At 38.6% G+C, this 24,409-nt stretch overlaps 1 protein-coding gene across 3 annotated transcripts in view; it reads left to right on the top strand.

The window, feature by feature from the left end:
* The window catches only part of CLYBL (citramalyl-CoA lyase), a 164,933-nt gene that overhangs the window by 127,880 nt on the left and 12,644 nt on the right, over positions 1–24,409 (top strand). For 2 of the 3 annotated variants that reach the window (XM_084200955.1, XM_084200954.1), the window contains exons 3-7: positions 8,759–8,947; positions 12,486–12,587; positions 14,354–14,447; positions 15,817–15,984; positions 21,066–21,190. In XM_084200955.1, the coding sequence (XP_084057081.1) occupies positions 8,759–8,947; positions 12,486–12,587; positions 14,354–14,447; positions 15,817–15,984; positions 21,066–21,190 (678 nt within the window). Of the gene's footprint in view, positions 1–8,758; positions 8,948–12,485; positions 12,588–14,353; positions 14,448–15,816; positions 15,985–21,065; positions 21,191–23,435; positions 23,492–24,409 lie in introns of all 3 variants that reach the window. The other variant, XM_084200956.1, reaches the window with a different exon arrangement.

Genomic DNA, 24,409 nt, shown 5'->3' with positions numbered 1-24,409 from the left:
AGATGTAGGGTAACCGTAGGAAAAAAATCTCAGTTCCTTTGACACCAATCACAGGTCTAGGCAGGGAAAAATTCACATTGTCAGGTTTTGTTTAGACCAAAGAACACAAGTGAATTCATTTCTAAAAGGTTCATACTCCTTGCCATGAATACATGAGTCATGGAGTTTATTTTTAATAATTTTATTTTGTATCAGGGATCACTCTCTGCCTCAGCTAGTCACTGCCAATACAGGGACACATGGGACATGGTGTTCTGGTGCTGTTTCCCCTCTCCCACTTCTGGGATGTGGGGGTGGAAAGAAGGGAGGGCAACTGCTTTTGTACCACTTCCCATCCTTCAGGGACTCTGCCAGAAGGTGTAGTGGGCTTTGCCTCATCATATGAAGCATCTGAGAAAATGTTGCCTGCAGAACTTGCTAAAACCTGCATTTGGGGAGAGGTGGGATGGTTGGGTTCCTTGACTCACCCCAGTCACCCATGCAAGTGGGATTTCTATCAAAAGCAAGCCTTTCTTCTTGTAGAGAAAGAATAATGATTTACAGCAAAATCCAGCTTAGTGAGGTGGATCTTTGTTAAGGTGAGCACTGACTGAGAAATGCAGTTATAAAACAAGTTTGTTCTGCAGGAAGGCAAGAGTTGTGTCAATTTAGTGCAAAGCTCGTTAGATCAAAGCTTCCTGTGTTGAACATCTCATAACATTATTCTCCCACAGAAGTAATTACTGCAATTCAGGCTACTTCTACAGTGCTACATGTGTGAGATCCAAGGAGAGATCCCTGCTGCCCTCACCTAGTGTGGCAGAGAGGCTAGTGCCCACGTGGCATAGGGGCAAATCTCTGGAGCAGACTAAGTGCAGTGGTGCATAAGTAGCACATGGGTACCCTGTGTGTCCTCATGGGGTTTGGATGGAGTAGCTAGGTTTGTAGTATGGTTGGTTTTGGGGTGTTTTTTCTTGATTTCCAGCCTATGAGCAGGGTGGCATACCACCATAAGGTTTTTAAACTTTAACTGAGGATGTGTTGCACACCCTGGGGCTTGGCAAGACAGCTCCTGTGAGTGTTTGGAGGGACAGAGGCTTTGCTGGAGCTGCGTCAGAGGAGCAGGGTGGGGGCAGCTGAACTTGGTGCAGTCCTGCCCAAACCACTCTCTGGGCATGATGCCTGAAGAGTTCTATCTCTGAAACCACACCTGTATTGTGGTTTGGAGGAAATAGATGATTCAGTCTCCCAAAGCAGAGTCTGGATGTACATGGGCAGTTGTGCCTTTTGGGCAGCTGAGACTCAAAACCTTCAGGTGAAACTGGGAACTAAATTGATCCAGAGGTATAGATTTTCTCAGAGATTCTGTACATGGAAATTTATATGAATGGTGTGATCTCACAAGGGCATATGCAGTATACATGAGGTAATTTCTGCTTTTAAAAAATGCCTGTGGCATGAGGAGGTTTCAGGAGTCCTCTTCTAGGTGGCTTAAGAACCCATCTGGTGGGAGAACTTCTGGGAGTGCCTTTCCCAGCCTAAGACACCTGAGTGACCAGTTCTGGTCTTGAATCCCCACTGCATGGAGGGACATGCATCTACAAGGTAACATCACTTCACTTTAAAATGTAAGTTGCAAATGAAGAGTTGAGAGCTTTTTTGTACCATTACAGTTTTACTGTGAACACTCGGACTTAGGTCTTTGATCACCTTACAGAATATTAAATTGCTAATTTACTGATGCAGATAAGGCACTTTATTAAAACTGAAACAAGAGCTGTTAATCAGTGTTTGCACAACACCAGAAACACACCTGTCATTTCAAGCCATCTCTTTGAAACACATAGTTTTATTGAGACTGTAGGTATGCTGGGAAAAGTTTGTCCCAGAGAAGAGGAAGGATAAAAGATGCCATGGCACACCTAGCCTGATTTTTCTTAATGCCTTCCTTGTTCCTAGGAGCTATTAAGCAGCTTGGGGCAGACACTGGTTCCTCCAGTACAAGCAGGCATAAAGTTCTGGCCAATTGGGATTTTTTCAGAAAACCTCTATTTACCTCTCTTGACTTTAAGTAGTTTTTTTCAACTGATTTATTAAATAATTGAGGCAATAATTTGCAAATCTTTAGGACATTTGATCTATATCTCACTTAGAATCATCTGAAATCAGCTGCTGAAGAGGGATTGATATTTTGCTAAAGCATATGTACTTTTGACAAACAGCAGTGCATTTCATTATCAGCATTAACAAAAAGATGCACTTGTAAAAGTAAAAAAAGGTGTCTAAACGTACACATTTTCCATAGATATCTATTACATACTGCCAAGTAAATACATCTAAAACTGTAATATTTTTAGATAAACATTAACATACTGTAAGTTCAGATGAAAGAAAAGTATAATCCTTTTCTTAACTGATATATTAGATTGTATATTTTGTGGCTTATTTCATCATTCAGTAGCTCATTTGGACTGTCCAGGAAGACTAATTAACACTAATGCTTCTAAAGAATTTTCATTTGTAATGCTAATCTGTCACAAAACAAAAAGTATCTTCAGAAAACCAGGGGGAAAATGTAAAGAGACTACTTCTTGCAGTCAGCTTAAATTAGTGCTAGCTTGATTTGTGTTAATTGAAAGGTTGTTTACATCTCTTTTGTAAGTGTTTATAAAATTTGGCAGACAGAAGAATAGCTGCCTACCTGCATGAACAAAACTTTGATTTATTTAACCTGCTGTGTATACTACTGTCATTAAAAACCTCTTAGAACATTTCTGTACTCATAATCTTAAGGTATAAGCCTGTCTCTGTGTTTATGTACACACAGACACACACACACGTGTACCATGCTGTATCATTTTTGCTACTGAGACATTTATACTCAATCCTCATATTATGCGAATATTTCTATGTGCCAGTTCATTCTAGCAGACTACTGGCCTCTGTTTAAATTTCTCTGAGATATGTGTAAATCAGAAAAATACCTTGATGACAACTTGTGCAAATGTCTTTCTGTCCATTCATATCCACGTCCTTGGACAGCCAGGCTCCGCAGAAATTTAGTACTGAGATAGCTGAACACCCCAAAAGCTTCATTGGGATTCCTGAACCCTGGCTCCTGGCTGCTAGCTGAGACAACCTCAGGACTGGCCACCTGCCCACCATATGTGGAAATTCCCAACTCTGATGGTGTTGGATAGACCCCCACCTAATATCTTCAGGATCCACATTGTCCATACTGGTAGAGGGAGGGAGAGGCTTGCTAGGCTGACGTGGCAGCAAGCACTCACAGCTGTTCCTGGACAGATTTTAGAGATCTTGTATTTTAAAAATACAAGGTAGCTATTGTTGATAAGTGCATTGATGTGTTCACAGACCTTAAATGGAACCTCTAGAGAAATAGGCAAAGAAATTTGGTTTCCTGAGCAGAGCATAATTAAATTGCTGCTTAGTTCACAATGCTGACTGCTACTGAGGTTTGCATCATTTTAGTGTTGCTAGACCAAGTACTGCATGTAAGGACAATTAGCTGAGCAGAGAGAAAAGCAGCAGATGCTAGAAGTGCACAGAGTTAGATGACTCATTTTGATGTCATGAGGAATCTTTTTCAGACAAGTGGAAAGGTTGGTATTAAACAAAAAAAAAAAAAAAAAAAGGACCAAATAATTATTAAAGAAATAATATGAAGATTTCAGGAAACAGTAGCAGCAAAATCAGTGTCTTGCAGTACGCTGAAACATATGTTTACCTGAAATACAGAGGAGAGACAGCAACATACATGATGGAGGCTCTATTCTCCCTGCTCCTCTCATTCCTGCCCCTTTTTGTCTTTAGGACTGGTTACATGGTAGGTTTGCTGTGTTCCATGTTGAACCAAAAGAAAATGTGTTCTAAAATTTCTTAAATCTTTAAAAACTTGCTAACTGATTATCTGCTCAGAGGTAAAATTAGAAAATATTTAATGACCACTTCCTGGAGGCTCTGTGCATATTTTACAGCAGAGTTTTTCCATTTTTCAGTCTAACAAGACTAACTAGAAATATGTACTTGCCATTTCAAAGACGTATTCTCATGAGTACCTGATTTATGTAAGGTAGAAAGCAAGTCTCATGCGACAAGTAACTGCTGCTCTCAGAAGTGCTCTGCTCCCCATTTATGGTTCTCTTTGTTTCCTTAAAAACAAATGTAATTTGTCTTTTCTCTTGCCAATCTTGCCATTTGTGAATTTGAAACTAAATGGCATTTGTATGCTATCATTCTGTGTGGCATCACTTAATTGATGGAGAGTTATGCATGGAGAAAGTATCAGACTTTCCCCCTGCAGAAACTCTATTATGCACAATACTGCTGTAGGTATACAATATAGATGTGCTTTCCTGCAAAATCTTATTTGAGACATGCATTTGTATGGCATGCACTAATACAAGTGACAAAAGATTCAGCAATGTCAAGTTCTGTAAACAAACCACTCCAAGGAATTAACATTAACACATAATTGTATGTTTTTACCATGTCAGACATGTCACAAAAAAAGACCTTGAATTGTGATTATAGTAATTAATTTTTCCTCTCGTATTTGAAACATGCCAACTTATTATGGCATTGAGGATGACAGATTCTGGCCTGACATTTTAGTGTATCATATATTTACATTTCCATATGAAGAACCGTTACCAAAAGATGTTAACAGGATGAGATCTATATACAAACATATATTTAAGTATGACCACTATCTTTACTAAGATCTGGAGGTCTTTAGAAAAAAAGGGGGAAGACTAGGCAAGAAAAATAAAGCAAAACTGAGATTTTGTCTTTAAAATCAGGTAGGTCTAGAAATCTAGAAAAAAAAGTGCTGAAAAGCAGGACTCTAGGGAATTGTACCAGTTAGAAAAGAAAGCAGAAAATATCATTTTTTCCATCTGCTGTTAATCTGACCATTTTTGCTGTATTAACAGTGTGTCCAAGGTGAGTGAGTGGCTGAACTTCCAGCTCTGTGGCATTCTTTCTTCTTTAGTTTTTCTGTTCTTACCTGGAAATTTCCGTGTTTTGACGGTAAAAAAAGTGAGAAAAAGAAAAAAAGGAGGAATTTGGAAAGGTACTGATTCCGATGATGGGGAGCTGTTTCCAAATACTGTTACCACAAGCACACACTCAGGTGCACTAATACAGTGTGGTTTCATCATAAGCCCAAGGGGCTCCCTCTCTGCCGCCACCCCTTTCCCCAAGTCTCGCGCTCTGCCTGCCTGATCCCATCCGACAGTAGAGCTGATACCGCACTAATCCCCGCAAGTTTGGGACTAATGAACTAACTGCTGGGCTGCCGCCACGGAGCTTGGTCCCAAACTATACTGTACTTCACACTCGATTTATTCTCCAGATGGCGAGACTGCGCAGCCCTGCCGCGAGGGACCACCTCTTCCACTGGAGTGTAAAAGTGGACGGATGTTGTTTTCTTTGCAGATTTGATAATTCAGAGCTAGAAACTCAGGAGGATGGTTAGTTATTAGGTTTAATGGGTGCCAGTGGAGCCGGCAATGTGTGTATTCCCATTTTTAATTTTGGTGTGTGTGTGTGTGTTTGGGTAGCAATGGATTTGTCAGCAATGCTGTGTCACCGAAACCTTTATCTTCACCAGTTGGCATAGCTGCACATGATAACGAACCTCTTCCTGTGTCCTCCTCAGAGTCAAACAGAAGGGGTGCTAAAGTAGCCACCCTGACCAACCATTTTTTTTCCTCACTGAGCTTTCCAGCACGAATTTAAAGTATTTTAATGGCATCACTATTTACCATTACACTCGCTGTTGTCTTTCCCTCTTGTTCAGTTTGATGAAGAACCCAGCTCACATGGGACCCAAGGAGGATACCACCATCCCAAGCTACTTGAGCATGAAATATTTTACTTAATGACTGGGTTTATTTCTTTATCAGCTATTCCTTCATGACAAAGTATTATCTGATGTTGTAGTTCTCATGTGAAGAGCAGGGCAAATATTTTTCTCACAATTCCTTAAAATTTCTAGTTTTCCTGTTCTTGGCAGTAAGAATATTATTGTATCAAGCACTACCTTTTTCTCTGTTACAATTTCGGAGTAGTTTATTTAGTTTAGGATTATCTAGCTGTTTGCACAAATTCTACTATAAGAATAGCCTCTACATTTCCCTGCCTAATGGGGCAGAAAGGGCTCTCCCTTTTCTCCATGTTTTTAGTACATTTGGTCAAAGGTTTTAGCATATAATTTTTTTATTTTCCCATGAAATGTTTTATTGGAAACCTTTATGGGAACCTGATACTCCCCACTAACATTAGTCAAACTTCCTCCATTGTAGGAAGGGTAGGCACAGAGTCAGCCCCCTCCCAAGCTCTGGCTTTGGCAGCCAGATCCCATCAGTTTGTTCCACAATTAAAAACATAAATTGATTCTTGCTGTGGAAACTATAGTGACTAGAAGTATTATATCATGGAAAGGAAACATTTCCATTCCTGGGGTATCTAGGCAGACAGATCTAATACATAGCAGTTCTAAGAAAACGCATCAATTCTCAACCCAACAGATGGCATGGGTGTGTTAACTAACATAGCAACATATTTTCTATTAAAATATGGGAAAAAACATCAACCCCCTCCCCATGTTTGTTGGTTGGTATAAATTCAGTGAAGTTGTTGGTTATTTTTGGGATACGTACCAGAGGGCTGCACATTTAGTTTATGTAAATTGATAACAGCAACAGCCTGTTAATAAGTGTTTTGTATGGAAATATACCTAGAAAGACACGATCTGTCTTTTTTGGGAAGGGAGTTTGCAGACTGAGGAGAAAAACAGATATGAGATGGTCTAGTGCTCATTATTATATTCTGAAAAAAAATCATAACAAATTAGGCTGCAAGTTTGCTGGAGATGTGCCTTCAGCTGGAATTGAGTGCTGCCTTAGAGGATACTTTGGGAAGATCTCTCTTTTGCAAATTGCATCGGTGTGTGCTGAAACGGTGATAATCTGACTTTAATTAAAAGCATAAATTGGTTTGGAGTGTAATTTTAAGCTACCCTTCTGCATCATGTCCAGAAGCTTTCAGCCCAGCCCTAGAAACCCGTTACCCTGAGTCAGAGAAGGAAAACATAGGGGATTTGTATTTCCAATTATTGGCATCATACGGTTGGGTTTACCAAATTTGGAAGAGCCATTTCAGAGAGCCACGGGCCGGAGCTGTCTTCCAGCTGGACGTGTTTGTACTAAACTGCATGCATGTTTATGTGGCTTCCCTAATGGCTCCAGGCAGAGTCCATTCACAGCAGCTCCTGTGTTTTGGGTTGCATTTTCCAGAGATTCCCTCTGAAGGCACCCCTTGATGGCAGCCCAGGGATACATACCTGGGTGCCTTGTTCCCGTCTGTCCCGTTAACGGGCATATGCTCCCAGCCTTTGGAGGAGCACGGCTAGTAGCCCCAAGCTGAAGGCTGTTTGCTTCAGATTTCATTAACTTTCTGCTTCATTATTCCTTCCTTTTAACCAGTTAGAGCCACCAATTGCTTTTCTCTAAACTTACCCTAATTATCAGAGGTCCCAGCCCTGTAAATCAGTACACTGCAGAGCTGTCTTAAACTGGCCTTGGAGACCCTGTTCTCATCGGTCCTGACAACTGTAAGCTACTGTTCCCTCACACTGTTTAACTCAGACCACATTGGGAAACCACCTCTGCCCCTCTTGCTGGCAGAGGTTTGCATCCGTCTGGTTTAAATCTACTGTCATGTGCTCTCTTGCTGATTTGTATTAGCCTGGATATTAACTTTGATGATTTTCTTTATGTTGTTTTTTTCCCCTTGAGTTTGCCTTTTTTCTTGAAAAGCATCTCTATTCAGCAACTGCATATTGTTAAAGTCATTCCTGAGCCTCCGTGAGTCAGGAGCTTTAAAGTTTTATTAGCCCCATAAAAACTCTTCACAAATGAAATGATAAGTGTGCATTTTGACAATGCAAATTTGTTAGGGGCTGTTGGTGAGTGGAAGGAATTTGGGGTTGAAACTTCAGTTGGCAGGAAGCAAGGAGCCTAGCACCTTCCTTCGACCCCTACCCCCTTCTCCAGGCCAAGAAATGCATTTCATTTCAGAAAAGCATGCCAGTATTCTTCAGGCAAATCAACCATTAAACAGATTTGTAAATTTACTTTCACAAAAATAGCAAACGACCAGGGGAAGCGTGTGTCTTTGGAGATTTTATTTTGTGCCAACAGAATGCCCTTTCATGTGGTCTAAGAAAAACCTTGGAGTTATTTCAGCGTTGTTTTTATATGCAAGTTGTGAATTCTATTACTGCCTTTAATGCACTTTGAATACATGGAGTAAAGGAAAACCAAAGAGGTACATATACATCTGTACTTTTTGACATTCAGGCAAAATTACGCAGCTAAATTACAAAAATTAATTTTTTATGCAAATTTAAGAATATGCCATTTTTGAGAGAGCAGACAGTTATGTTAGCATAAAGATTTGTGTTTGTCACACATGTTCAGTACTGGCAGACACAAAAGTCTTGTTTTCTGCAAGTGGTAGAAACCCCATGCATTGAATTTAGCAGTTATAAAGAAACAGTAAAGAGGAAGGTAAAATTGTGAGGTTCTGGTGATGACTGCTTCAATAAAGTCCAAGAGTGACAGATATTTTGGGGAAACCACTATACTGGCTGTCTAGCTTTTCACCCATGTCATTTCAACAAGTTTTTCTGTCAATAGAAAATGTGTTTTATTTTTCTTTTCTTGTGCATCTGAACTCGTATATACTGCAGAGAGAAGCAAGACTGAACATCGTGAAAACCCTTGAACAGTTTGACTTAGGCCATGGTGAAAAGTGTGTCAGGATAAACTCTGTGTCCAGTGGCCTTGCAGAAGAAGATCTAGAGGTGCTTTTGCAGTCCAAGACCCTGCCTTCAAGCATGATGCTGCCAAAGGTTGAAAATGTTGAGGAAATAAGATGGGTGAGTACCAACAACACAGTTGCTTTTGACTGAAGCTGTTGGGCCAAGTTCAGCCAGGCACAGAGATGAATGTCTGTGAGTTAAGAGGAAGGCTGCAACTGCCATATGAAGCTGTTGCTTGGCTGAGGTAATTGGGCAGTGCATCCACTTAAATGTGTGTGTGTGATGTGCTGTATAAAAAGCATATATGGAACACGTTTATAAGGAAAACCAGGTGTATTTCTCCCACGGCTGACAAAGAACCAATATTGCTGTCAGAATATATTATCAAAAGTAGAGGGGTAAGTGCCTGACTCTTCTCAGACTACCGTAACAAGCAAAATTATTGTCTGTCCAAGAGCCTTAGTTGTGTGCATTGGAAGCAGGAGATGGGAAACCATGTTAGCAACATATGAAAAATGGGTTGGGGGGAAGGTCACTCCTTGGGGCAACTGGAGGAACAAACAGGAAGCTTTTAACTAGTGTTTTTAATTAGCACAGATATTATTTCCTGAACAGTTCTCTACTTCTTCCTTTTTAATTGCTGACAGGTGTGTTTGTGTTTCACAACTGAATTTTCAGCCAATAAAAACCTGAAATGTAAATGGTTGGCATGTCAAATTACTTAAGAAAACTTTGAAATAGGCCTAATTATGCTATAATTGTTTTAATTGTCAAAAAAGAGAGATGCTTGTTTGGATATACCATTATTGCTGCAACACACCGGTAAAGGAATAATGCTTAATTATTCACTTTATATTTTTTGCAAACCGCTAGCTGAGCAACTAGCACGCGTGCAAGCTGGGATGAAAGGCAGGCAGGCGCATTAGGGTCAATTTTAATCTCAGCACCTAACCTTGATCGAGCCATGGAGATGGGTGAGCACACCACGGAGCTCAGCCCCATACGCAGGGTGCGGGACGGGTCCCGTCCGTTCCGTGGCGCTGCCCCTTCGGCCTCCACCACTCGCCTCGGAAGGTTCGCCGTCCCCTTCCACCAAGGGGTAATTAAATTAACCAGAGTGCACCTCTCAGGGTTTACAGCCGTGTAAGTGTTAGACAGAACTTGTCAGTGATGAATATTCATGATACCAAAATGGCAGAGCCCTTGCTGCCACCAACTAGGTTTTGCAGGGAGATGGGATGCCAGGGCTCTTTGTCGCCTCATCCCCTTCCACCTTCCCTCTGGCTAACTTTTATTTCCATCATGGAAAACAAGCCAACCCCAGAAGCTTCTGCGTCATTGTCCTTCCTTTGCTTCGCTCTCCCTTTGCCCAACCTTTGCACACAAAGAACGTACTCTGCCTAACGCCACTGCCTTCTTTTCCCAATCCTCAAAAATTTCACTCCAGCATGATTTTTCAGCCTCCCCAGAAGCTGTTTCTTTCCCCCCACGCACGCCCGCTCCCCCCCTTCATTTTTATTTATGTGCAGCAGAAAACCTGGAGGCTGATGCACAACTAAAAGATGGGCTTACTTGTTTTCTTTTGTGTGAGAATCTCTTGCTTTCCTTTTGTCCCTAGTGTGGGTACTTGTTTGACTGGCATGGCTTATTGGACTATAACAAGCGTAACTCTCCCTCCTTTGTGGCGGGACAATTCTCCCACAAATCCCGACCAGTGTGCATTCTTCCCGACACACTATTGGGTGTGCACTGGAATTGAAAGAATTGCTGAGGCCTTGCTACTTCATCCCCTCCCCAAGCTTTGTGGGTTTTTTTTCCCTCCGCCTTCTTCTTTTTTTTTTCCCTTTCTCCCTGAAATGAACACTTTACCGGGCCGGAAACATTTAATTGTCTCCTTTTGAAAAAAAAAAAAATTAATTGAAACTTCTCCACTCGTTACCTTTTGTATTGGTGCTTATTGCAAATCTTTTACAAGGGAGAGGAAGGGAGGCAATATTTAATTAAATGTGCTTTTTTTTTTTGCTTTACCTTCAAAACAAAAGATAGCAAAAATTCCAGGAGTGTGACTTTTAAAATATTTTAAAATAAAAAAAGAATTCTGCTCTTTAACTTGCACCTAAAATATACACACAGTAGCACTTTTTTTTCCTCTTAAAAAACTAAAAACCAGATAAGAGTCTTAAGAAGATATACTGATACCATTATATTACCTCCTTTTCTGTGTTTGCCTGGGTGAACTTTACTGTTTTCTGTCACTGTAGTAACCTGCCATACTGTACAGAATGAATTGTTTTTTTTTTTCTCCTTGCACATTTTTGAGTGGAATTCTCTTCACTAAAGAAAAGTTATCAAGAGGGCCATGGTGATGATGCAGAGCAGAGATGGGAGGGCAGAATTCTTCACCAGAGAAAGCTGTGATTTATTTTGGCCTAATTGTAAAGTTACTGCAAATTGCTGGAAAGCTTTTTTTTTCAAGATCTGGGTGATTAGATTTTCCTTCTTTTGGGGAGGGGTGGTGGGGGGAAGCTAAAAGGGGAAATAACACCTCTAATCCAGCTTCTGGTAAATAGGCTGCCAGCTTTTAAAATGAGTTTCCTTTCTATTAGTCAGAATATTATGCTAAGCCTTAAGCATTAGTTTTTTATGTTGCCATAGCAGCCTTATTCCTGCAGGGTTGTGACCTGCGATGATTACAGTACAAAGCTTATAGGGTCTTGAAACCCCCTTTGAAGATGAAAAGTCTTTGATGGTTTATATTTATGCAAATCTCTTAGATATGATTTACCCAACTGAGACTGAATGGAGAGATGATTAAAATTCCCTTTCCTTTGATATCCATTAATAGTTGAATATTCCTTAAATTTAAAATATATGCATATGTGATTTTTGTCTTTATTTACTAACATTTTGCAGTACCTGCAATATGTTTATCTTGATGCAAATTACTCGATCTGGACAGACATAATACATTTACAATATAGGGCTGAAGGTTTCCCCCCCTCCTTTTTTTTTTTTTTTTTTTTTTCCCCTTTTGAAAGGGGAAAAATCTGTGCAAGAGCTTTTGTATGTTTCCAGATGATAGATTTTGGAATTTGGGCTACCCCACTGGCAGCTCAGAGCTAGCTGTGAACTGGTCTCATGGAAAAAATTGGCAAGCTTTGGTCTTCAAAGAATTAAACTTCCTTTTTAAGGCCTTCCTAGGTAAGCTAAAAAATTATGAAGAAAAGCCTATTGAACAAAAGGGTAACGGTGCCGTAATGAATAATACGGATGCCACTTAGAAGGCTGGGGAGCGCTTCCAGTGATGGCAGTGCTGGACCTGAAACAAAACGGACCTCAGGTACAGCAGCCCTTCATTGTTTTCCAGAGCCCACGGATTTGCATTTCACTAAGCCAGGGTGAGAGGTGCTAAGCTTGGATTTTTTTTTTTTTTTTTTTTTTTTCCCCTTGCAAACCAGCCTCCAAATTTAGAAATGTATGGGAATGTTGCAGTTTCAGATCACGGGCCTTGTTAAAAGCTGTTCTAATTTTTTTAGTTATCAGGTTTTGGGATGGGGAGGGGTGTTTGTTACAGTCAGGTGAATATTTGCCATGTTGTATATACATGTAGACTGTTCTTTTTTTCCCTCTGATAGCTCATTCTGTCTAGTTTTAGTTTTCAGACAAATTCTTACATCACCTAAAAGGCCGAACACTTGTAGAACCAATGAATTTTATCCCCTTTGTGGAAACTGCAATGGGCTTGCTCAATTTTAAGGTAAGAAAGTCTTGAAGTGTTCATATTTTGCCATCTCAGCAAACTAGGATAAGCAGAATACTCCTGTCTCTTCCTGATTTCACCAAGGAAAAGAGGTTAAAAAATACAATACGTATTGTTCTATCCCCAAAAACATTTGCACGTTTAACTCTGATGTTTGTATTGTAAAGACCTTCATAAATTCAAAGTATTCCAGTGATAGAACAGTTCCAGAGAGTCCACAACAAATATCAAATATCAAATATCAAAACCTCTCTTCATTCCTGTTACTGTTTTGAACACACTTGGAGAGGAAAAAGGCCTCTCCAAAGATTTGGAATACTCAGTGTTGCAGGCTATTTAGTAGCTGTCAGACACCACTTTTGTGTAACACATAGTTTGAAATAAGAGTTAATTATCATCTCACTATTGCTAAACTTGCTTCTTTATAATGGTTTCTACTAATAATGTTACAACCAAATTCCATGTTATCATTTCTTTGTCTGTATGATGGAGTGTTTAATGCTAAGATTAGAAACAGAATTAACTCAGAAAATACATGAAAAACATGCTCATTTTTTGGGTCATTTTAGATCAAATCTAATTAATAAATTTTAATATAAATCACTCCCCAACTCTTACTATCAAGTCCAAGTTTTTCAGAATGGCAAGGCAACACGGTAATGAAACAGAAGAACTCGTGCATGCACAAGGAACTCTGCGTTCCCCTCCCAAGCTCTAAGGGAAAAGTTTCAGACCAGCTGAGGACACACAGATCAGAAGTACCTCCAGAAGTACCTCACAGGCAGCCTGATCGTTTGATACAGCCATTTATCTTACAGCACACACTCGCCTGTCTGCGAGCATGATAAAGCCATAACCAAATGGATACGCTCCTGTCCGGTGTGCAAACACAGAATTAGATCATATATTAAACCACAGAGGTTTTTCTTCACCTACAGTATTTTATAGCGGAGGTTTAATGTTGCAGTTGCTGATGCTGGCAGGAGAGTTCCCTTTTAAAGCACACTCTGTTACAGAATAATTCTGTGTCCCACCAGCTGCCACAGAAGAACACCCGTTAGTAGAGCTGGTAATTACATGTCTCTCTCCATGTACCTTAGCCTTAAAAGATACTAATATTATCCAAACATCAATATAAAATAGCAATTCTACTCTCCTCATGAAAAAAGCTACAGCAGAAAAATTGTTTTACTTTTATTTTAATGCTTTTCTGCAGCACTTGTATTTTTAACTTCCTTAGTTTATTTTTAGTTATATGTAGCCAGAGACTTTAAATTGGCAATCCTTCTATCTTGTAAGGAACTTCAAATAATTGTAAACCATTAATATTATTAATTTCATTAAAGAGTTTCTGATCTTTATTTCAGTTTCTCATGTAGATATATTGCTAATCAAATTTAATATTTTTTGTTTGTTGTTAAGCAATATTTGCCAAATGTTTTGTTTCATATTGCTACATAAATGTCTGAAGTAGTGGTCACAGTAACACCTGGGGCATAATGTAAACCAGAAGGTGGGGAACCTGTTATTGGTGTCCAGTATTTGCTATCTGGCTGCTCAGGGAAAGCAAAATACGTTTGTTTTTTTTTTTTTTGCTGAGTCACTTTAAAGCACTATGCATTGTCCAGCACCTACAGTGACTTTGCTTCATAGGAGCAATATTCTCAAAAGGATTTTGGTAACACTGGGTTGCTGTAACAGCCTCTGTAGTCTCTCTGCATCCTGCGTTTCTGTAGACATTAATACTCTGTTTTCATTTGAAGGCTGTCTGTGAAGAAGCACTGAGAACAGGATCCCAGGCTGGCTTTCATTTGGATGCAGTTGTCTTTGGAGGAGAGGATTTCCGTGCCAGCATAGGTTGTTACTTGACCCTTTACTATAAATGTTTATGTATGGCATTTGCTTTGGAGAAGCCTGTGAAATTTCTGACAGCAATAATTAAAGTAATGACACTTAAGTCTGCATTTTACGTTTTCATTTTACTCCTTAATTTCTTTTCAGTGCAGAATGTACCACTGGCAATTTAAAGCATGGTCCTTGTGTTACAGGGCACTGAGACTTTCTTGTGCTTTTTGCCAATCAGTATCAAAAATTAATTAAAAAAAAAACAACACTAAAAAACCACTAAAAAAAAAACCCAGACAAAATAAAAAAACCTCACCCCGATGAGTCACTGAAGTAATTTTAAAATATTGTATGCATAAGCAACATTCATATGCTTTTTAGAACTACATTTGAAAGTCCTAAAATTCTGGTGTCCGCTTCACCACTTCTTTACATACAACTGTCACTCAGGCTTTTGACATCAAGCACAAACACTCTCCTGCTACATTTTGCTTTCATAAATTTATTTTAAAGATGTCACACGTCAGTACAACCACATATTCACATGAGAGCACTATTAGTCTTCCTAAAAAATAAAAAGTGCTTCACTATTTCTAAGAGGGCACTTAGCTTCTGATTTAATTTAAAGATAAAAGCACAGAGCTGTGAACTTCTACATTAAAAATAAGTATGTTAATGTAAAAATCAGCATTGCTTTACTAAAATATTCCTTACAGACTGAAAATCTCTATCTAAATAGTAACCTTATGGTTATTATTGTTATTATTTTTTTTCCCACTAGCCTTCACATGAGTGTGTTTCTTAGCTGGTAGCCTGTGAGCACATGAAGTCTCATGAATACTTTTGCTTCTTCTCAGAAGTCATCTACCATCAATTTTTCATTCAAATACTAAAGCTTAAATATTCAGCTTAGGACATCAGTTCTGACAAGAATCAGAACCAAGGAAAGTGCAATTCTATTCTCAGTGTGAATTTTTTAACCATTTAGTTGGACCCAGTATATCAATTTGTGTAAAGCTTCTCTTGCTGTAATGCTTCTCACTGTACATGCAGTAAATAGCAAGATCTAATAATTACTTTCATTTTAGCCAAGTCAGCAGTCCTTACCAGACAAAGCTTCCACTGACATTTCAACTAAATCAAAATCTGAATTTATAAGCTAGTGTTTAGAGGGACATTATTTTTTATTTTTGCTAGGCGTCTTTCCTTTTTTCCTTAGAAGAATAGCATTTTGACTCTACAGTATAGCCTTACATCCCTCTTCTATTTTCTAAATCAGTTAAATATAATCTCAAAATTTTCCCTTTTTTTTAGCATAAGAAATATTTAAAACAGAAAGGTTTAAAACACTCTTGTCAGCTTTTCTTTCTTATTTTCTCAGGTGCAACAAGCAGTAAGGAAACTCACGATATTCTATATGCCAGGCAAAAAATCATAGTCACAGCAAAGGCATTTGGCCTTCAAGCAATAGACCTGGTTTACATTGATTTCCATGATGAAGATGGGCTCCGCAGGCAATCGAGGGAAGGCGCCTCCATGGGATTCACTGGTACGACTTTCAGCCGATGGCTCGAAAGAACGCGGACCTTGTTCCTTTTAAATAGGCTGCTATGTTTACTGTCACTTAGACAAATAAGTTGATTTTCCTTTTAGGGCACTTATTGAAAACCTCATTGATATCAAGCTCTTCTATGTTTATTACTATCTTAAAAATTGTGGCTGGAAATTTTGCCTGAAAAGTCACAGGCTGCTTTTTGAAACTGTGTGCCATGAAGCGTGTGACTGGTTTTGAAGAGAAGTTGGGGTAGAGGCTGTGCAGTGATTCCTCCCTTCCCAGAGCACAGGAAAGGCAATACTGTACTCTGCAATGGCTCCTCCACAACTGGAGCCCTTTCTCTTTGTTTGAACAACAGCAGCAGTTAAAAAATACTTTTTAGGCAAAAAAAAAAAAGAGAAGTAAATCTCATATGCTAGCTGCTAGGGGAAAGTTATTTTCTTATTGTTTTCTTTGGTTTGTTTGTCATCTCCTGGCTTTCTCCCTAGTAAGTGCTGGTGACACCTACGGGTATTGGCAGACAACAAGAGCAGCAGGCTCCTTAGCCCACAGCTCTGAAATGCAGCCTGTTACCCTGTGATTGGTGTACCAGGCCATTTGGACACCTCGTTGGGACAGTGCAGCCACCTAAAATTGGGGGGCTGCAATAGAAAGCAGCCATTTGACATGTGCATGAGAGAATTCTAACACACAGGACAAACACCACATTATTTTTCTCTGAGCACCATCCAGGACACGCATATGAGAACAGTACATCCCTTAGGTTTCTGTTACCAAAAGCATGGGTCCAAGCAATGCCACCTAGCAAACTCTGGTTTTACAGTTAGCTGTACATAACATCTTAAAGCACCAAACAAAAAAATAAGTGCAATTTTAAGTGACCTTGGCATGCCAGTGAAAGAATAGCAATCAGTCCTTTTCAGCACAAGCTCTGCTTTACTGTCTATTGGGCTTTGACATTTGCAAACCCAAGTCTTGTTTTGGAGGTGAAATGGTTGGCTCCTCACAGCTACATTATCCACGGCCGTGTGGACTTCCACCCTTCCCTTGGCTGCCTTTGAAGTTGGGAAAATAATAGAGTGCTGAATGGTAGCACCTGCTGACGGCTACCTAGTCTCAACCAATATTTCCTAGCTTAAGCAAAGGCTTCATTTTTGAAAAAACATCAACATCTGAACCTCCTGTTGACAGAAGATGGAGTTGCAGGTGCCTAGACCCTTCGAGGGCACTCTTTTTGAACGCTTTTTGTGCATTTAAATGCTTAACTGAGGCTGTCAGTTTAGGAAATTTTAAAAATGTTCAGCATAACCAATGCTGATGGTGATTTGGACTCCGCTGACTTTATGGTGGAAGTCGCATGACCTTAGAACAGGGTGCAGACAGAAGACAAATAAAAAGGTCACACAGCAATTTAGGGTGTAAAATTACTTTCTATCTTGGCTGTACACGTGTCATACTTTCCTTTCCAGACAAGGAGTAAGGGTCTGTGAAAAGAACAGATTTTATTAAGGTGCTCTCACTGCACCTGCCCTTTGCCTTCTGCCTTTCTGCAGCTACCATCAACACATTTCCAAAATTCAGCAAACAACCTGACAATCAGTCCAACTGTAATTAGAGATGAGGCAATACTGACTAGACTGATTTGGTGGGGGAAAAAAAATTAAAATCTGTTTGAGCTTAAACAAAACACTATTTTTCCTTTTCCTCTGAAAAAAGAAAAAATATTTTAGGTCAATCTAAAATGTTTCACTTGGTCTTTGGCTTTTTGCTCTCAGTTTATCTAATATTTTTATGATCTTTCCTGCTTCTTTTGATTGAAATAAAATCTAATTTCAAAACTGATAGCAAAATCATGTTTTTCCAAAATGATGCAAATGTTTTTTTCCAAATCTATATAAGTGAAACATTTTAACATTTCCAATTTCACCTTCATCACAGAAAATTACAAATGGGCTTTAGCTTAATCCATGACCTTGTATAAAGCAGAAGCAAGCACACTGTATTTGCCACTGACAGTCCTCTGATAATGTAAAAGTACTGAAATGTCAACCTAATAAATTCAAAATGTGCAATTCTTCTAATTTTTAAATATAAGATCCCTCCCTGCTACTTTTTTAATAAAGAATCAAAATAATTGAAATCAACAAAGCTGAAATTAGAGTCTTGCAAATTGCTCTCATAGCTGGAGAACACTCACTTATTTGCATGAACAGGGCTGAACTCACCACCCTCAAAACAATGCAAATTCAAAATATTTAGTTAAGCTGTATGTCCTTAGATGTCCACCTATTAGGCCAGTAAAATTGCCCTTAATGTAATCAAATAGCTTCCCTCAAGATTAGACAAGCAAAATAATATAATGAAGAATTTACCAGGTATTTAAATATTATTGTGAACCTCACTGCTTATTGCAGCCAAGTTTTCTTTTCCAATTATCTTAAAATCAGTCTGATTTTCCTTCAGTGAGTGTATAAACATAAAATGAAATGTTTTCATATGTAATCCAGCCAAATTAATAGTCCTTTCATATTTATATTTAAAATATATACATATATTTATATATTTATATATCCATAGACATTCATCAAGATGTTTTACACTACCAGTTCCTGTGGACTTTAAATCAGTGTGTTGCCTATATAAATGGGCATCGGTTTTAGGAATGTTTGTGTAAAAAATTAGGTAAACCTTGCCATAAGCTTTAACAGCTGACTTAGTCATTATAAAAAGTCCTGTGCTACATGCTGAGAGAGCAGATATAAATACGAAACAGTCTAGGTGTCCTCTCCTTTTCAGTCTTTTGTAGAAGACTGAAATGACACCATCATAGAGTTACCTAAAAGACTTGACAAGTATTGATTTAAAACACAATATATCAAGTGGTACTGTAAAAAGGATTTTGTGGTCATAAATTTTAATGCCTTCCAATTCTGCACTCTCTCAGTAACTTGTCAATAACAACAATTATGTTTAAAATATTTACTCTGTTCCTGCATGGCATTACGTCTCTTATACTGTTATTTGGATTGGTAGTCTGTGACCAAAATCGACCAAGTGCTATAAATCAAAAGTTAGATTATATTCTCCCTAAATTGTTCAGTAGTGTTTTAATTATTAAAAGCATAGTTTACCACTATAGATATCATTATTAAAAGCACGTCTTTTTACAGAAATGCTTTATACTTTTAAAAAGTCATATATGTGTATTTTTAATACAAATTTTAATTTTGTTACAATTAGAGATTATAACAAAATTAAAGAGATATTCAAATATAATTTAAAATATACTCAACATTTTTTTAAAAAGTTAAACTCCTTAGGACTTCTAAAGAAATTGTTGTACAGGTTTCAATTTTGGAATTAATGGTTTAGCTATGGAGAATTTGTTGTATTACAAATAAGGAACATCATCAGCTTATTAATTATGACACTTTATTAAAATTACTAAAAAACCTCTGAGTAGGCTTAAGATAAAACACATTAGTTTAAAATAATTATTTGTGTCATTTCTTTCAAAAATTATGGTTCTTAATGGGGTTTAAATTTTTAACTATATTTAAGGTATTTTTTAAATAGTTGTGGTATTAAAATTTCAAACTAATATTTGCATGTCTGTAAAATCATTAACTGAACGTTGTTCAAGAAAAAATAAAATTGAGCTATTTATGGCATTTTAGCAAAGGAAGGTAGCTAAAGCACTAAAGCACTACTATTTCTTTGCTCAGTTAATTAAGTAGAGTTTCTTTGTACTCCAGGTTATCACTCAGACCCACTGCAGCCTGCTGAAAGTAATCCAGGGATTTTTGCAGTGGTTATTTCATGGAAAATAGGTGCATTCCTGCGCTCAGGCGCGAGACTTCCCAGATCCAGTGATGGGCTGGTTCCTAAAGTACAGCTGGCTTAATGGCAGTAAGGACACGGGAGCAGACCCCGTTGTGCAGGGAACCTCCTTGGGTCCTGACACTTCCAACTTGTCCTGGCAAAGTGCAAAAATCTCGCTGGCACAAGAGGCTGCGGCGGCGGCGGGGCCGTGGGACCCTCGGTCTGCAGGGCACTGCTCACTTGCTGGCAGCTTTGCAGGATCAGGCTCACCCCCCTAACTAGTTTTGTTATCTGGCACCGAGGAGAGTCGTTTCTTCCGAAGGAAGCTGGGAGTTACGGTAGCCTCCCTTTATTAGTGCACCTTGAAAGCAAACCACAGAAATCCCGCCGGTCTGTGAAATTCCCATAGAAATGAACTAATAACGTCAAACGCTGCACTTTTTAAAGTGTCAAACAAATTAGACATGTATTTGTTTTAAGGTAGCTAAATTCAATCACAGATTAAAAGGGATTATGTGGCTGTCTATTCACGTTTGAAAATCTCTAGTGAAAAAGGCAACATCTATTTTTATTTCCTTAACTTATGTTTATACAAGAAAGGATTAAAAAACCTGTTTCATAAAGCCTCAGGGCACTGCTGGTGGTTGTTTGCTATACCAGTGACTAAATAAATATTGCAGCCTACCTGCAACTATCAATAATTGCAGCAACAGAAGTTTAAACAACATTGGGGATTATATGATGCTAAACCAATACTGAGAATTTAGGGAATGATCCTTAGGGTACTGGTAACTTTTCAGCCCTACTGATCTCTTGTCATCTTCTTCAGATTTCATTTTCTGAACACACTTTAACACAACTTATTTAAGAGTGGCTGGAGTTGTTATTTACATAGTCAGATTCTGAGATGCATTATACTTAATTGTTATTGACTGCCCAAGACAAACAATTGCACCTGAAATGACTGAAGGAAGATGTATGGATCAAAAATGGGGAGGGAGGAAAAAGAATCGTGGGTTTTTTCAAACTATACTGAATGCAAGCATAGCACAAGGTATTCTTACTTTTAAAATAATCTGTCAAAAAGCTATCTGCCTGTTTTCCAGTTTTAAAAATAAAATAAACCAAGTAAAATAATTAGTTAGAGAGCAAGAAAGTCTGCAAGGCATATGAGAGCCTCAAGTGGTTGGAACATTTTGCTTGAACATCTGTTTGTCGATGCATGATTCTGGTGTTATTAATCTTCTTTGTAGGTAAGCAGGTGATTCACCCCAACCAAATTGCTGTTGTCCAGGAACAGTTCTCTCCGAGCCCTGAAAAAATAAAGTGGGCACAAGAACTGATTTCTGCTTTTGAAGAACATCAGCGATTAGGCAAGGTAAATATTTTGCTAATATGCCATAGTGGAACCAAATTTGAGTAATATTTAAGATTCTACTTGAAAGGTTGGTGATGGCTCTTTGCTTTTATCTTACGAAGTGCTGTAACTGAGAGTATTGCTTGTGAAATCTGTCTCTGGATAGTGCATATTATAAATGTATCACTTCCCAATTTATTTAGAAATAGAATGGTTATCTTTTTCCTTCCTCCCCATTCTTTCCTCTCCATTTTAACTTCAATTCTTTGATTATGCAGCCTTTTGAGTACCTGCAAGTATCTACAGCATCGGAGAATTAAAACTGCTTCTCCATTACGCTGCATAATCACAGTGTTACTGTCAGAGGAAAATATTTGCAACCAAAAGTCAGGTAGTCTGGCAGAGGACTCAGACTGCTTGCACAGACACAATTTATAGAAAGAAATAAATGCATTAGGAAGGCTTTGGTTTCTAAAAAAAAATCTCTGCACTGGTAGACCTGTTTCACTTTTGGGGGTTTGATCCCTCAAACATGCCCAGTAGTAATTGAATGTACTTTTGAGAGAAACTGCTTGCAGATTGTGGTTCTTAATCATTAAAAATGGGAATGTTTTATGTGCATTTGTACCAATTGCTGGACCTGAATTTTGGATAGAGGAGAAAGCAAATTAACACTAGAATATGATTGTTCCTAATTTAGTGCATCATTGAGTCTCACGTTTCCTGCTCTGTGGGTTTCTGCTATGTAAATATTGCGGTGGTGATGCACAATCTGTCTCCACTTTGTGCCAGTAATACTTAAATTAGGGGTCGCCTGAAGGAAGATTTTATGCTAGTTGCGGCATTGTCAGTTAATTATCTTAAAGGTTATTTGCTATAATCCAGTTTGCCTCTTTTTGAAAGAAAAAAAAAAAGTTGCAGCCAAACATGTTTATCTTAGTCTTAGCCAAGCCTGGGCTAGTTAAAAAGGAAAGTCCCAATGTCAGAATGGGGAGTGCAGATGAGTGGGAATAGTTCACACGTGCTTGTGTGGCATTCAAGAAGGAGACAAATCCCTCCGGTCGAGAAGTTCACCTATAAGACTGTGCATAGGGTCTCATTTCACTGGTGCCATATAAATGTTTTCTGCACATTTTTTCCACTTTCTAGTGGGTTAGAAAAAAATGGGATGTCTGCCTTCCCTGTCCCCCTGCATTTCTGATGCTATGGATGTTGTGCATTAAAAATGTTGCAAAGGTCAAAACAGATATTATGCTTCCTTCCTGGAGCTAAAGTGTGACAAGGTATTTGCTATTGCTCTGCCCTTCTCCTTGCTGGGCTATTGCATCCCCTTTGTGGTACCTGGCTGCTTCCAGCACAGCCCTGACTATGCTCTTTGGGTCCAGAGCAGTGATTTCAGGGTCCCTATTAGGATGCCGTATGCCTGGATCTCTTTGTTGTCTCCACCTCAATTTTGAAATGTAGCTTTCTTCGTGCAAATATAGAAATAAAAAAATACGTGACTGGTTTCGCCCATTATTCCGATTTGCGAGGCTTGGCTCCCTCACAAAAGGCATCGTTACAAATATACTGCTGGTGCAAGTGTGTAGGCAGGTACAGGCAGCAAGAAAAAAGTCAAACGACTTGCTCAGCCAAATATTTTTTATTATGTGCTTAATACTATTCATTCAGCTGAATTTAGTGTCAGAAACTCATCTAAGGAACACCTCCGTCATATGAGCAGTTGACTGGGAGACTGGACCAAATTTAACTCTGGTCCCAGTACCACATAATCATTAAGCCAAACATGTTAAATACTGAATAATTTAATGTTAGGCAAGCATTAGTCTTTAAATTTATTTCGAAACTGCTATTTTATTGACATAATGCTGAGGGGTTTTGTTTATATCAGCCATTCGGGGGGGGGCAGTTATTTGGGTTTGGGGAATTTTTTTCCTCTTCATTAATGCTTTTAAAATATGTTATAAGCTTCTGTAATCAGCTGCAAGAGCAAATTTGCTGAGGGTTTGTGGTGCAGGCTATTTTTTTAACCAACCAGGTTGCATGCTTCATATAGTTTTTGCATGCAGCCACCTATCAATAAAAAAGGACTGGCAGGTTAATATGTGAACTTCTGGATCTCGTAGCACTGAATTTTATAACAAAATTGGAAAAATTGCTTTCCATGTAATGCTGGAAAGTCATTAACTGAGTTTCTAATTTGCTGTTATGACTGCGTCAGTGAGAAGAGCTCGGACAGTCTGATTACTTAATTTTTTTTCCAAAGCAAACATATCTCACAGAGGGATCCTCTCTCTCCACATCCTAACGACATGCTAAAATGTGAGTAATAACTCTTCCCCTACCACCTCCTGGCAAATGCTCCACACAGCGGTTTCAGTAATCCTTGTGTCCTAATGAAACACCTCTTCTGTTTTCCTTTCCCTTTTATTATATTAAAGTGTTCATGTCAGTAGGACTAAAAATATAGCTGTGGTTAATATGGTTGAGACTTGCATGGTTTTACCATGTTATTAATCAAAGTTGAAAGCCTGGAAAAAATAAATGTGAGGGATTTGTGCAGCTGTTTGTGTGGTAGATAAGTTACTGTTCTGCAGTCTCTGGGATCATAGTTTGCTATTAATTTGGTTTAAAGTTTGATGCCCTTAGTTAACAATATTTTACATTAAAATACAGTAGTAAGCTTTTATAATCTATTCTGATTTGAGACCTACAATTACCATAATAATCTTCTTTTGAAAGAAGGCTGAACCAGGCTACTTCATCCTGGATGCTGAAAAGCTTTGACATAGTAGCCCCCAAATGTGAGTACTGAGATCAGGAAAAATTAGGATCTTAGATGAGCACTGTGGAACTAGAGTTGCTGTGGCAGTGTCCAAACAAAAGAAAATTGGAGTGCTAACCAGCTAGCCTTGGGCTTGCCTTATGGAGATAGTCCTGTTTGAGGGGTTGCTTTGGTTTGGTTTCTAGGTTGTTTTGCTTGTGGGGCTGTGTTTTACATTTCTAATGCAACTAAAAAATGGCATGTCCAGGAAATAAATGGTAATGTTTTATTTTGGACAAGTAGAAACCAATGTTGAAAAAGTACACTTTGTATTTTATTCAACTATTTATTAAGTGTTCTCTTCTGTCTAAAACTTTGAGATCTAAAACTGAAAAGTGCTTAAAAAGTGTTATTTCCACATAATTTCAATATTTTTCCAGTAGAACTGCATTACTAGGGGATATGATTTTCAAAAT

This window comes from Fringilla coelebs (genome assembly GCF_963513975.1).
Source record: "Fringilla coelebs genome assembly, chromosome: 2".
In the NCBI taxonomy this organism is placed as follows: Eukaryota; Metazoa; Chordata; class Aves; order Passeriformes; family Fringillidae; genus Fringilla; species Fringilla coelebs.
Note: the sequence above shows the minus strand (reverse complement) of the source record. Positions and strands in the feature narration are given on the sequence as shown.